This window comes from Sardina pilchardus, chromosome 4 (assembly GCF_963854185.1).
Source record: "Sardina pilchardus chromosome 4, fSarPil1.1, whole genome shotgun sequence".
Taxonomy (NCBI): domain Eukaryota; kingdom Metazoa; phylum Chordata; class Actinopteri; order Clupeiformes; family Clupeidae; genus Sardina; species Sardina pilchardus.
In genome coordinates this window covers 13177290-13193210 of record NC_084997.1, presented here as the reverse complement: position 1 = coordinate 13193210, position 15921 = coordinate 13177290, and the positions used below count along the sequence as shown (strand labels likewise).

At 41.2% G+C, this 15921-nt stretch overlaps 1 protein-coding gene across 2 annotated transcripts in view; it reads right to left on the bottom strand.

Moving 5' to 3' along the window:
- Positions 1-9630: 9630 nt before the first annotated feature.
- dachd (dachshund d) overlaps positions 9631-15921 on the bottom strand; it is a 126643-nt gene continuing 120352 nt past the window's right edge. For both annotated transcript variants that reach the window (XM_062534219.1, XM_062534220.1), the window contains one exon: positions 9631-10779. In XM_062534219.1, coding sequence (XP_062390203.1) covers positions 10742-10779 — 38 coding nt within the window. In that variant the 3' untranslated portion in view covers positions 9631-10741. The remainder of the gene's footprint in view (positions 10780-15921) is intronic.

The window sequence follows — 15921 nt, the reverse complement described above, 5'->3', positions numbered from 1 at the left end:
GACAGCACCTGGTCTTTTGCACATAGCTCGTTTTTTTTCTTTTCTTTTTTCGTCTCGATGTGATTAAATTGTACCTGCATCTGGATGCTTTCCTTTTTGGCGAGATAAAGGTTTTGAGGATGCTGGCTACCCTGGTTCCTGTCCTGTCAAACGTGAAAACAAATGGACTCCGACTGTAATTCAATCTCATATCTGGGAGAGTTCTGTTTAGCCTCATGAACATCTTAATCACGTCCTCTCGTCCCCAGTCTCAACTGCTGTGTACATTCCTTTGAGTCGGCCTGTACCACCATGACACTATTAAAACACACACACACACACACACACACACACACACACACACACACGCACGCGCACTGTTAGGTGGAAATGAAACACATGGCGGAAGGACAATGCCTTGCTTGTGTCCGTCACTTACACCGCCGACAATTAGCCGTAGCGCGGCTTCGGCGGAAAAAAAGCGAGGTGCATCTCGGAGCGAGACGAGATGGGCTCCCTGCGCTAAAAAGACAGAGCTGTTAAAGGCAAGGGGAACAGATGGCGACAGGCCGACTCTGTCCTGCGTCTCCTCACAACTGCCACACGTCCTTTGTGTCCATTAATCTTCCCCCGTAACTCCTGCAGCACAACTATATTAAACAACGCGGGAGAGAGAGAGAGAGAGAGAGCGGGGGAGAGAGAGAGAGAGAGAGAGAGAGAGAGAGCGGGGGAGAGAGAGCGAAACAAGCCAACACAGCTGTCAAGAAGTAAAGAGAGAGCCATCAGTCCACAAAAGCCTGGCCTCGGCGACTTAAACGCTTCCGTAAAACAGCCGGGGGAAAATAATTTAGCCTTGAACCCGACCCTATAAAAGTGGTATCCATAGTAAGGGAAACCGTAAATGCTCATTATTAGGCTGCCGGCAGTGCTTCATAGGGGAAGACTTCATAGGGGCCCTCGCTCAGCGTCGAAAGTCGCCCACATCTGATTCCAATCGGAGCGACGGGGAAGGACAACTGTTCTCGTCGGAGCGAGACAGCATGGGAAATTTGCTCTGGTAATGGTGGGGGACTCTTTACAAGGGAGCGCAATGTCGTACAAGTCGTAACCTTTGGCCACGTTTGGCTCTTTATCGTATTTCCTGCCGGCACACATAAAACAAGTGACAGGAAATTTAGCCACATCTTTAAAAAGTGAACGCGGCTGTACAGTACCCAGTGGAGCCTATACTCGCAGAACAGGATGCAGGTCCTCATTACTGTGATTAGAAATGCATGCTATCAACATACTGTAGCACAGACAGAAGAAATGCACCAGTTGTAACTACTAATGTGACAATAACCAGCAATCGCTAGCAACATGTATATATTTTTTCATGTAGTTCACAATGAGTGAACTAACTAGTGTTCTGACTGCTGTTATTTTTCATAGCAATATGATTGTGTCATCTTTTTGTAATTTAAGGCTGATACAGTACAATGAGTACATAGACTCCATAGATTAACCTGGGTCATGTGCTATCACAACTTACAGTATATCATGGCTGTATACGGCACTTGCATTCCACCTTGTGATTGCTAGGTAGCAGTCATGCTATTATGTGTGATAATACAGCCATTGTAAGGTTTGATGAATAACATTCAAAAGTTTACCTTTACAGCTCAACTCTAAATGTTTTGAGCAATACATAATTCATCAACTTCCAATTAAATTAAATAAATTCTTTGACACAAATATTATTATCAGAGATGTAAACATGGCCTATATTAATGACAATACAATACAGTCCCTAATACAAGAGTCTGTATATAAACACTCGACTTCAGAAGTGTTACCTCTTGAACATAATAACATGCTCTAACAATTTCCATGCAATGCTACAATAATAATCATTGATAATAATCAGTAATAATATCATTCAGTGATAGTTCATTAGTCTATCACAAAGATCTCACACAGATACATTGAATAGTAAAAAGCCTATTCCAAGGTGGAATGCTACAGGTCCTTCCGTGGTCACACACACACACACACACACACACACACACACACACACAATGGGAAGGACCTCGGGGGCCACACATGATATATCCCTTTCTATTTGGCTGCACTGTGCTGTTGTCTAATATGAATCCATTAAGGAATACAGGGCCCCCCACAAACTTATGAGACACACAGAGTCTCAGCAGATATACTACAACGCAACTCTATTTAATCTAGCTTTTCCCCTCTCTTTCTTTCGCTTTCTCTCTCTCTCCTTCTCTTTCGCTCTCTCTGTCTTTCTCTTTCTGGGGTCTGTCTATAGCAGTCAGCAGCTAAATTGAAAAATCAATTCCAATTTAAATTATTGGAATAAAGAACTCCAAGAGTTGGAGATAAAAAGGCGTTCTTTTCCTAGATCCTCTTTAATTGGAAAGTCATTCCTTCAGGGTATTCTAATGGTTCACTGGGAAGATTGCAAAATAAAGTTGATGAGCTGAAGGAAGGTTAATAGCTAGTGTGTGTTTGTCATGTGTTTGCATGTGTGAATGCGCGTGCGGGTGTGTATGTGTGTGGGCCTTTCCGAGCATCAAATATCCTACCTTTCCTCCTGACAAGGAGAAGAAATGAAGAAAGATCTGTGGCTCCACCTGGTTATTCATTGCCTCGGACAGCACATACACCTGAATTTGTCTCACTGTGAATGAGGTTTTGAACCATTCTCAAACCACTCACATGTGAAATTGAATACCATCCCAAATCAATGGTTTTAGGTGATTATACACTAACACAGATTCACCCAATTACAAACTGGGTGAAAACCACAGACACACACTTGAGCACACACACAGACACACACACAGACACACAGACACACACACACACACACACACACACACACCACAAAAAACAATTTAACGGAGACAATAATAATTAAACACAGAGAACAAAAGCTACTGAAACAATTACATCATTTGAGAAAACACTTTCGGTTAATACATTTCTGCACCACTTCCAGAGTTACAACCACAGAGTTGCTTTTGTTTGCAAGTCTTACCTCTGTTCTCTATTTGTGTTTAGTATAAGAAATAAAAAAAATATGTAGGCTATGTCTTAAATCATGTGTTATGAGACCTGGAATGTGGGCAATGAGCAAGAACATAGTATGTTTCCACAAAGAGCTGTTTCTGTTCCATCATGGAAACCCCTTTGTACATTTATGAAGAATTTGAGGTTGAGTTTGTTTTGTTTTCATTTCTCATTGGTTACGCAGCTTTGCAATGTCCACTGCAGAGGATGGCTGTGTAACAAGTTTGTTGGCTGGCAGACACAAAGATTCACGGTCGCTCGGTCCAAAACAGTAAATGGAGCACCCCCTGCTGAACTTGTGTGATAGCACAGGTGACTGGGTCAGGCTCTGTCTCAACACCCATCATTGAGTCATTTGGCGGTTGCTTTCTATACTTTTGTAGAAGTACTCAGAATGACTATGTACAGTTTTTACAAAAACTACAATCTAATAGTTTGCTGCTGTGGTCTCCATATCCAGTCATAAAACATGTCAACCTTTATGCCAAAAAAATTATAACAGGAAAAAAAAAGGTCGCATTGATTATCATTTTATTGTAGAGACGTGTTTGTGCAGTGATTTCTTCAATGTGCTAAAGTAGAACGTGTTTGGTACACACCATAAATACCCACTCCCACAATACACACTCCAAGAGAAATGGTATAGCTAGGGAGCAACAGAAGGACCAGCTTTAATGTATGGCCATTCCTGCTTTATCTCACATTTGTGGAGTGCAGCAGTCATTGCTTACGGCATTTGTTTGTCTGGGTGTTTAATCCGACAGTGGTTGCCAGGTTTGACAGACAATAACATTGCCACAAATGTCTGTGTGTCTTCTAATAAACTTTTATAATTACTTACACATTGGTTCCTTGATGAGCATTAATTTCTGTCCCCACCAATACACCAAATGTCTTTAAATACAAGACTGTGAACACTGCCCCCCCCCCCCCACTCTCTCTCTCTCTCACTCTCTCTCCCCTCTGTTATCTTTGGCGAAATGCTATTGAAAGACACAGTTAATCCTTAAACATGTTGAAATGGATTATCAGCGAGAGAGACAATATAATTATAAAATCCTTTCCAAAGTTCTTCATGGGGGAGGACAGGATATTTACAGATACAGCGAAAGGTCAAGAAACTTTCCCCTCAGACAGAGCCGGGGAAGTAGAGACAGGGGATAGAGGGAGGTCGAGGAGAGGGGGGCGGGTGTAGAGGGGATAGAAGCCACACACACACACACACACACACACACACACACACACCAACTCTGGTCGGCTTCATTTCCTGCTAAGAAACTAAAAGTTAAAAGGTGGCCCCTGTACAAATGAAACTCAATTTCACGGCACATTATCCTCTGCCTGTTCTCTTTCCTGGCTTTCATTTTCATTAAGACCACAGACAAGCATAAATTAATAATTGCTGCAGAAGGTCTAAATGCAAGGGCCGCAGTCCTGGAGCCTTTCATTCGCCTCTGTGCCCTTCCATGTTCACGCTTGCAAAATGTTAATTTAGATAATGTGGTCTGCCCCTTGTCAGATAATTCTGTTTTGTAGTTTCGCTAATACATAATGGTCTTTCTGATTAGATGACATTAAGTCTATCTTTTGTTCAATCAAGCCATACCGATTTCCCACTTAAAGGCTCTAAAGATGAGCAGAGGAAGAGCACGACCACGTAAGCTGCCGCACATCTGTGCCTTTGATAGTTTTTAGTCTTTTAAATACATCTTTTTTTTTTCTTTCGTCCGACTTTTAAAAATGGACAAATGTCAGACCACGGAGGTGGATTAGTTGATGTAGATAAAAGACAGATGTTGTGTTTCATCAGCCGTGTATTTATCTGTGGCTCACATTTGTTTCAAGAAATCATCAGTCTTCTTCAGTAGCGAGATAATATCTAAATAGTACACATAAACAGCATTGTCACTTGCAGATATGTATTGTTGTAGCTTTTTTGTCACTACATGTGACCGATAAGGCCGAAATAATGGCCATGATTTCCCCCTTCAGAGAAGTGTTCCAGGAAGGACTTGACCAAAAGCCTTGGGTGTCAACGACAACCGGCCATGAGCATTCTCTGGGCAAGAGGGCAACGGCCTCAAGGCTGGGAGAGTTCTGCACACGTCAAGCTTAACTATTGTTGTTTCTCAAGATTTATGCCCATGATGGTGCCTCTGTGGCGGAAAACTCCACTGAACATACGAGATGAGCGAGCAGTAAATAATATGAAATGGAGCGATCACCACCAAGGCATCAGAGAGGCAAGCGAGAGAGCGAAATATAAAACGTCTTAAGAAATGCTTGGATCTGGATTATGTCTTCATGAACACGTCTGATTGCCAGTGAAGCAGATATGGCGGCCCTTGTGATAACACTGACGCCGTCCATGTTGTGAACAAGTGACGCTTGTTACAACCGCGCTTGACACGGGACATGACGAATGCACATTTGATATCTGGGTCTCTGGGCCTTGCAGTCACGCTCGCTCGGAAATGAATTTATTACAACGTGCGCAGCGATATGAAACATCTAGCTGTAGGGGACCTTGCCAGAACAGCTGGAGCAGAACAAGGCTTCACATGGCAAAATAACAATTCCTGTTGTTCAGCAAAACAAATGCAATGAATACATAATTGACAAACCAAAGGGAAAAAAACAAAACACTGTACATGCGGAAGGGAGGAGATGTTAATGTGATTGAGCTGAATCATCAGTTAGTCACAATAAGACTTTATCAGCTTTGGGAGTCCTTCCGACGCATTTAGCAGAGAGGGGAAAATGAGCTGGAGGATTTGATGGACACATCAAATGGTGGTCTCATGATTGCCCATAGACTGACAGGTCAGGTTTCCACAAGGAAGCCTGAAAACCTCTCCGTTCGAGTAGAATGGCTGAACTTGATAATCTTAAGTTTCTTTCGCCATTGATTGCCACTTTATATGTAGTTTTTTTTTTTTTTTTCTCCCAAGGTTGATTGAAACTTTAACCTCATTTTTAATAAAGAAGAAAAGTGGCGGAATGTTCCGGACCTTGAATTTTCACAATGCTGTGTTGAATTATGCAGTGATCAGTCAATTATTCATCCTCTGTCTTCCCCTCTCTGTTACACTCCTGCCTTAAAAAAGCATGCAAAAAAAAAAAATAAAAAAAAATGGGGCCTACAGAAGGCTACGCTGCGTCAACACTTTTCACCCAGAATTGCTTACGAGAGAAATTTGTCGTTCACTGTCGATCCTACTCTTCTTGCTGGACACATATACACTAACACAAGGACACACACACACACACACACACACACACACACACATACGGATGCACACATATATTCACACACACACATACTGTACACACACACACACACACATACACACACGCACACACAAACAATCCCCAGCTGTTCCCAATCAGTGGCATCACCATATCAAAGAAAGCAAACATTACAAGTCTCCAGATTCCTGGAAAATAACCAGTGTGGGTGTGCTCACTCTCTCTCTCTCTCGGTTATGTGGGCTCCTTTAAAAACTGGAAATAAAACGGCTCATTGAGAAGATTGTAATGTTTGCTTGAATAACATCCACTCATTGAAACTGTGGTAACACACTTGTGGAGCAAGAGGCAATTGAACAGTAACTATTAAATGTTTCCTTCGGAATACTGTGCTCTTTCAACGGGAAAGAACAAAAAAAAAAAAGGTATTATTTTTCAATAATGTCAAGAGCATTACTGTGCGCACAGTATACCATGCCCCAGTGGTTTTATTCCAGTAGATATTGTCATTGTTCAATAACATGTGTTTTACAACTCAACCATGAACAATTTTGATTACCCTTCAGATTAAAATATAAGCATGGTGCTTATGCAACGCCGTACACGGCCCTTTGTGTGGTGTGGAGTTTAAAAAAGATGAACACTCTGCAGGTTGTAATTAATTTAGCTGCAAGTTTTGAGGATTTGCCATTAACCATACTGAGTTTTACACAACACAAGGGGACTGTTCAGTGGCCTAAATGAGAGAGGTAAATGGGACAAGATGTAAAGCTTACTTCCAATATGTCTTTGGGGCATTTGAATAACTACTGCATGGGCTTCAAATGAAGACCTCACATGGCTGCTGTACCACAAACTCTACATTATAGAGTATACATTTCTATAAATACACAATGACAGATGCACTTCAACTTTTGTTTGAATCCTCGTAATCTTGCCTGAAACATCTCATGAGGCCATATTACAGTATATGAATCAGAGCACAGTGCAATATGCAAAGCCTCTGATATCTGCTTTGATGGCTTGACATATGCACACACCACATGAAATTATATTAAATGTATTTAGGGTAGAATAATGAACATATACTAGTCATATACTGTATAGCAGTTGTGACCACCACTTATGTTAACTGTGGTGCGCTATGACTTGAAGTATGCATTGATTACAGACTGAAATTCATTTATTAGAATGCAATACAACACATTCCCGAGTAAGGGAACAAAACCACGGTCTTCTTACTAACTTGAGATGTAGGGTGCACTGTTATGGTTAACAGCAGATTGCTATGATGCTGAACTCACCAGACCCAACTCAAGTTTCCTTTTCATTACTGTAATCACTGTAAATGTAATACAGTTATGATGTTTAAAGTGCACCTGCCACCTATATGTTATTATATTATTTACATACAGTACTGTAGGTTGTTTTATCAACACCTTTATTACAAAATAATGAGCTGCAAAGATGAATAAAAAAGGTTTCTTGTGGATTGCTGAACAAGGGAGTTCAAAGTGAAAGAGACACAGCAGGCCAGATGTGCTTAAAACCAGACTGTTGTGTTGGCAACCCAGCTTCTCATATCCCAGTCAAGTGTATGCCATAATCTACCATAATGGATAGGAAGAGGTGTGTGTGTGTGTGTGTGTGTGTGTGTGTGTGTGTGTGTGTGTGTGTGTGTGTGTGTGTGTGTCTGTGTGTGTGTGTGTGTGTGTGTGTGTGTGTGTGTGTGTCTGCCCATTGTCAATACTTTATCAATACATATTAATATGATCTGACTACAACTCAGGGAGGTGTACTGAACAGTAACACATAAAATAATTTATTGATATTTAAAAAAACCTATGTCGCTTCCTTGTATGCTGTACACGAGATTGATTATGTAAAAACACCATGGAATATAAATCAAAGACTCATTTATGCAAACACATACTCCCATGTTCACTCTCTATGTTTCTCTCCCTTTCTCCCCCCGTCTCTCTCTCTCTCTCTCACACACACACACACACAAACACACACAATAAAAGGCAAACAAAAGGGACACATATAAAACAAGACATTGTCAACATTAGAATACTCAGACATTTCCTTTACTGCAATACAAAGTGAGGAGGAACAATATGCTCTTAAGTCTTGCTACAGTGTATACCTGCATGTAATAATGTTATACAATATCCATAAAATAAAAACTAAAAGCGGACCCATGTTTCACTGGGTTAAATGGCAACATTTAGTTTAACAGTTGTTTAACATAATAAACATTTCAATTGTCAAAAGCCCAGAACAACAACAATATGTTTGACATGGTAATGAAAATCACTTAGGGTAACTCTAATAAATGAAATCAAAGAGCTGCCCCTTAATTTTATAAAATTGAAAACTGTAAGGGTTAGCTTTGCTCACGTCATTGTTCACTGCAATTGTTTTGCCTTGAATATTCTTTCCTTTTTAAAATGATGTCTCTGTTGTTTTTGCACCAAAATAGTGACAAGCATGATCTGTGGTATTTTGGCACGGCAAGCAATACAACTCCTCTGCTGGCTTGACCATCTGAGTTTGACCATCAATGACTCAACAAATAGCAATTTAACGTTGCAGTTTCTTTGATACTATCAGAAAAAAAAGCCCTTGAAGGCTGTTCATGAGATTCTCCATCAATAGATAATGGTCTATTTTCATGTGAGAGGAATAGTATTGTATTAGACTGAACTGGACATGGTTGTTTTTCAAATGCTTCTACCAACCAGAGAACTCTGAGGCTGACTGAGGCCTTGTTGGTCACAATTTCTGTTCATCAACACTTTTTATATACAGTTAAAACACAGGGAAGTGGGGTTGTTATTGAGGTATCGCAGAACCACAAGGGGTTACAGCACAGTAAATCCTCAGCAGAGAGAGAGAGAGAGAGAGAGAGAGAGAGAGAGAGAGAAAAACAACAAAAAAACATCTGAATCTATTTTTCCCTCAGGGCAAAAGACCTTATTTATTTACTCCCGCTTCCTGGTCCAGGTTTCACACCACTGATTTCGCACAATGGGCAAAGACAGGGGAGGGGTGGATAAAGGGACGACAAAGTTGTATCAGTGGGTTGGGCAAGAACAAAAAAAATATCAGGTGGACCCTATTAGGCCCTATGAAGTTTGGTTTAAATTACAGAAAGAATGTCAACTTCACTGTGACTTTACGACAGGTATACCTCCATTCATTTAAGTGGGTTTTTTTCAGTTTTTTTTTTTAAAAAAGGATTTTCTTCCCGTTAAGGTTTGAACTGATATGACGATGAAATATAATAATAAAAACAGCGTCCCCCCCACACCCACCCCTTCTGCGTACAGTGACGCACCTTCAAAATCACATCGTTTTTTAGTGTTCAATACTTCAAAAACAGTGAACTCCCTTAAAATAATGACTATAAATAGCCATGAGATTTTTTACAACAAATTGTAGATTGATGTGGAAATACTAACATCCAAATGACTGAGAAGTTCAGGGATTAAATCAATCTGTGTTTTTAGTGATGTATCTATTTGTTCGGCACAGTAAAGTTTCTTTTTTTTAATTATTAAATATGATCATTTCAGGACACACATGTACATGCCAGCATGCATCCTCACCAAAAAACGGCAGCTATTTGAAAACAATGATGGCTCAGAAACAAAACAAAGCAAAACAAAACAAAAAAACAATAATAAAACAACTCTATAAAGTACATATAAATGGTTGGTATTGTTTTCCTAATTGTTCTACTGCATACACAATACCATTCTGCTTTTTTTTCTTTTGACTTTATATACATACACCATAGTGAGTGACTTTACCTATCCTCTGTTGTGGTATATACAACAATGGTAAAAAGGAAACTTGATTGTATCTTCTTCTAATTTAGAAAACATTTAACTCAAATATTAGTTGTTTTTTTGTTGAGCAACATATATTCAAATTCACATTTCCAGAGGCTGCATCCACCCTATTTTGTCATCTTGGCAAATATCTATGACTGTTAAGAATTTCTTAAAATACATAAAAAAGAAAGGAAAGGAAAAAAAGAGAACAACCTCTGAAGCAGATTTTCCTTTTCATCAAAGCTTTCTCGCTGGTTTAAATACAGTATAAAAATCTTCAGTGCTGTGGATTTGTTGGAAATATAATAACCAGTGTACACCTAGGTACATGTTTTGTTTTTTACTGTGCTCAATTTGTTTTGCCTTCAGAACTGCAGACTTGAGCCATTCAATCTTGCTTCCATCACTAGATTATGATGATGTCTGTGAGAAAGTCCTAATTCTAAACTCTGATTCAACTTTTTCGCTGGCTTTTGACACACCTCAGTGGAGGTTCCACAAGTAGCTGGACCAGTAGTTTGTGTGACTAAAATCCTGGCAAGACGCTTGCAAGAATCTTCATGTGAGTCTTCGTGCGTCTTCAACTTCTTTGCAGTGTCTCATCAGTACATCACTGTGGTTTTTAAAAAGAGTCTTCCATCTGTGAACATAAATGGGAGAAGACGTTGTCGGTTAGGGAATTATTCAGTGGGCCATTTGAGCATTTTAAGCTTGAAAATATGGATACACAGTTGCGTACACAAACAGAAAAAGAAAGGGAACTGGGCAGTGGGGATTTGTCAGCTAGCCATGTTTGCCAATGAGACACCTTGACTTAAAACCACAACCAAAGAACAACAACAAACAACACTCTTTTGTCCATGGCAAGCAGCATGTTTTCAATGTCACTGGAAGAAGGGGGTGATGTTGGCATTGTAATAGCAGCTTTCGAAAGCCCCTTCAACCGCCATCACCTCTAAGGCTTAAGGTCGGGAGTTAAATCTCTCTCTCTCTCTCTCTCTCTGTCTCTCTCTCTCTCTCTGTCTCTATCTCTCTCTCTCTCTCTCTCTCTCTCTCTCTCTCTCTCTCTCTCTCTCTCTCTTCCAATCAGACTACAGCAACTGCCCAGGGTTCTAAACAACATTAAGATACCCCTGTATGTGAAGTGGCAGTTTAAAAGGCGTTGATTACACCAGCTGTTCAAACATCACATTTCCTCACGGTCTAACCAACACAATTAGGTCATAAAAATGCTGCACCAAAAAAATGACAAAGAACCGGAGAAAGCTAAATTAAAGCATACTGATTATCAGACATGTACGTTTAATGTTTTAAAAAAGGCAAGTTGTAAGGCCAACATGGGTATTTTTGTGCTTGGGTACCCCACAGTAGCGTGTCTGTGTTGCTTAAGACATTACCTTTGACACGCTTGTTTGAACATAATATTGCACTCATGATGACGCCAGGCTCTTTACCAGAATGACATTTCCTGTAAGGAAATAGCGTTTATTGAAAAAGGCAGGGCACTCGTGCTCCCGATGCTATCTGGCCGACACCTGCAATCTAACGAGCTTTGTCCATTTTCTAAGAACACTCATCCCCGGACACGCCTGAGCAAGCAGGCACTCTCTCCGTGGCAGAGCTGGTAAAAGCATCTGTTAGCCATGGCTCAGGAGCTTGTTTGACGTTTATTACCCTTACATCTCCACGGCAAAGAGAAGGCCACATTACTGCCTTTAAACAGTGTTTGCTGCCCTCTCTTCCCCCTCTCTCCCTCCCTCTCTCTCTCTTTCTCTCTTTGGCAGGGCACCTAAATAATTCAGTTTTCGAGAGAAAAGCTACACCTACGGACGTCAGGCGTCCGACAGCTTGAGGAGGCGATGGCGCTGTTCTCGTTTAGAGATGACACAATTGGCGCCGGCAGGATGGGGTGGGTGGGTGGGGGTAGATATCTGGGATCAAACAGCACACGTCATGTTTTTCCTTCTGTCTCTCATTCTTTTTTTTTTTTTTTGGGGGGGGGGGAGCTTTCCCTTTGTTTTTTCACTTAATATACATGAACGGACTGGAGGGGGATGTCTGTGTTGAAGTCATGCTGTGCACCTCCTCCACCCATACCGCCGAATTCACAGCATTCACCTCTCCAAATGCAGACTGAATGAATGATTGACTGAATCAATCAGCTTTCTCCGGGCGAAAAAGGCTCAGTATGATTGTGTGTATATACAGAACCCAAGTGCCCTGTGCTTTACATGATACCATCATTTACTGGACATTACCCATGGATATTGATATCGACAGGTCTGGACAGCGAGTGAACCTCAACACACACAAAGCGGGCCTACCATTAAGGAGAACAAAGGCTTGTGGGGAATATACAAACATGTGGGGTGATTATGTCAGACATGGCTCTGAGTCTCCCAGGCAGTGCACCCGCGTTTTCTCCGCCACTCAGGCAAAACGCCACGGAATTACGGCCAGGAATAACAAATAAAATCGTCTTTTTTTACGGCACCAATCCGACGCTAAAAATACACTTGAGTTATCAGAGGCACTCTGGCGAGAACCGAGGCGTGACATGCCTCCATCCTCTGGGTGGCTGCTGCTGCTGTCGCCCCCTCAGGTTGACATGGCGACGGACAGCGAAAGATCCCACCCCGTCTGATCGCTTCTCACAGGTTCAATTTACGGGCTCCTGGTTTCATCCCGCAATAAAAGCATCACATTACCTAATGCATGGTTTACTGCGGGAGACCGCCATGTGTAAGTGATAACGCGATAGCAGCAGCACTGTGATAGTTTCAATAATCCACAAAGACTCTCAACTTGTCGGAGAACAAAAGGAACAGGGGCTCAGTTTCAATAATCCGCAAAGGCTCCTAACTTGTTGGAATAGAAGGGAACGGAGACGGTGCATAAACACTTTCCCTGTGTTTTCATCAGGCAACTGACTGATGTGCTGTTAGACTGGGCATGTGGATTTCAAAGAGAACGCCCCACTTCTGAGTTATTAATGCCTTAAGTGCCCCCAAAGGACATGCGAACTTAAGGAGAGAAGGGAAAAAAAACCCTTTAAACATAATTGATGTGAATATTTCAATGCCAATGCGTCTGATTCGCCCATGAGACTAAGTCCAGAGCGCCCTTCGCCTTAAACACAGGTGAGATACCGGTGGAAAAAAAAAAAATCGAAGGGTCACATGACGGAAGGAAGCCAGTGACTATGATCTGTGTGCTTAGCGCGTATGAAGCAGGTTCTGATCATTCACACTAGTTAAGCGCTTTGAGCGAGGCCAACGAAAGAACATTTTGGTTCTTTCAAAAAGATGTACATTACCTAGGAGTGAATGGTCCTTCGAGTGCTAGTCTGTGAATTAAATGGGTATGGATGACATAAATCAATTAGCAAACATGCCAATGTATATATATATAGCTCTGTTCCCTCGCTCTTTTGAGGATACGAATGTGGCTACTTAGAGAGCGTCATATTTTACAGATTGCTGATCCTCTGTTTAATAATTAGCATATTAATCTAGAGTCAAATGGGATGCATCGGTGCTGTGATGCGCCACGCAAACCCAGAAATATCTGATTGAAATTTCTCAGAGAGAGAAATCGGATGCCATGTTGTTCTATGAAAGAACCACCTCATTAAAATATGTTAAAACTTTAGCATTTTTATATTCAAATCAAGATGAAAAGTTCATTAAGGAGGATAAATATTTCATTAGATGCTAAATAAAACAAAGGGAATTTTTGGCTTCTCTCAGCATAAAATTCCTTTGAAAGATTAATTAATACATGTAAATTATGCAAATTATGCCCATGCAAATATTTTATGAAGACAATTAAGGCAACCATTAATTACTGCCTTTTTTGCTTCAGTGACATTCATTCATTTAATTTTAATTTCACTTTAACCGTTTTGATGTTTAATCTCGCAACAAAGAACTTTATCTCCGCTTGCAGGGTCATGTAAACTTGGAGAACACATGAGGAGTCAGTGGGCGAGAATCAGGAGCGAGATACTGAAGGAAGATCTCCGTGCACGCAGGATTTAGTGGCGGCAAAGGAACGCACTCCCAGAAGCGCTGGGGCCTAGGAAAAAAACACATTCGGGCTCGCTCTTGGAATGGATTCAAAACGCTGGAAAGGCAATTAATAAACACAGACTGTGTTAATATAGCGGAATTACTGAGTGTGACAAAAGACAAATAGAAATAATTAGTTCACTGAAATTATGCTCTCATTAATACATTTTTTTCTGCTGTGAGTTTGGGGAAATTATAGCACGCACACACGTTTTCTGTGTGTGTGTTTTTTTTCTCCCTGCCGCTTTTTTTTTGGTGAGTGTGATGAGGTCTGATTTATTTATTTATTTATTTGGGTGCCGGTGTAATTTATCAACATCATTTTTCTTTTTTTTTCTGGCCTGCCATTTGAGAGTAATTATGCAGGGAGCTGCTTGCAGAGAGCAGCGCTGGTGACATGGACTCCAGACAAATGCTAGCCTAATGGAACAGGCAAGCATTGTTCTCAGCTCCCCGCAACCCTCCCAAGTCTATTCTTCAAGACAATGAGTGACACAACCAGAGCCCTGGAAGGAGAGAAAGACGGAGAGAGAGAAGGAGGGATAGAGAGAGAGGAAGAAAGGAGGAGAAGAAGCTACAAAGCCTTCATTTTCTTATCACCGTTTTAAGCCTGACTTATGGTTCTTTGCGCTTAAGCAAATGAATTTCTGATAACTTAACCCCAGCAAACGTTTATTTAGTGATAATTTGTGTAGTACGGGTGGAATTCAAAAGGCACTGGACTTGTCCGTGTAAAAAGAAACGTTCTAATATTAGGACAGCGAGAGTCTTTTTTTTCTGTATCAGATAGCTCAATTAATCTTTGTTCGCTTCAAATTAGAGCAACTAAATATAACAATTTGGTATGAAATGTGATACAGTGTATAATTGTGCCCTCTTCAGCGGCCGCTGTATCTCCACATCCATTGTAAGCTGCCTATCTGCTCTGAAATGGAGACCCTCTTTTTCCTCAAATTCGCTCATTGGCACTTTAATTAAATCCCGAATCGTACTTGGTCTCGCAACGAATTGCTGAAATTTCTGCCCCTTTCATTTCTTCCATTCTCCTCTCGCCCCAAAAATTCCCTTTAAGTAGGCTAATCAGAGCGGGTTATAGGCCTTTTACTCGCCGCTGACTATTAGCATGCCATTTCCCACATTTCATAGCAATTTCCATGGACTATTTTTCAAAGGGGAAATTGAGACCACTGCCAATGATAAGCTCAGTGTTCTCAAGATGCTGCTGGGTACAATTAAAGGCGGAAATTAGAATAATGAAGAGACTCAGCTTATTCAAGGTGTTCTGCAGGGGTGGTGTGTGTCTGTGTGTGTGTCTCTCTGTGTGTGTGTGTGTGTGTGTGTGTGTGTGTGTGTGTGTGTGTGTGTGTGTGTGTGCATGTAGGGGGGTGGGGGGTGGCACATCAGTGGAAGTGGTTGAATGTGAGAGCTGTGTGTGTGTTTTAGGATTCGTCTCTGGTTTGTGGGGCTGGAGGGCATGAACAGATGAGTAGCAGTGCTGGGGATGCTGTAGTCCTGTGGATGAATGCAGGAGAGGCTGGGTATCAGGCCTGGTGCCATCCACACGGATACACACATATATGAGGGGTTTGCGACGACGAGGCTATTTCACTGTGCGCTGAATGCAAACTACACTGCAATCACTTCAAATTAGATATACAGAGATTGAAACATATAGCATATGGCAAAGCAATTTCCAGTGGAAACCTATTTAA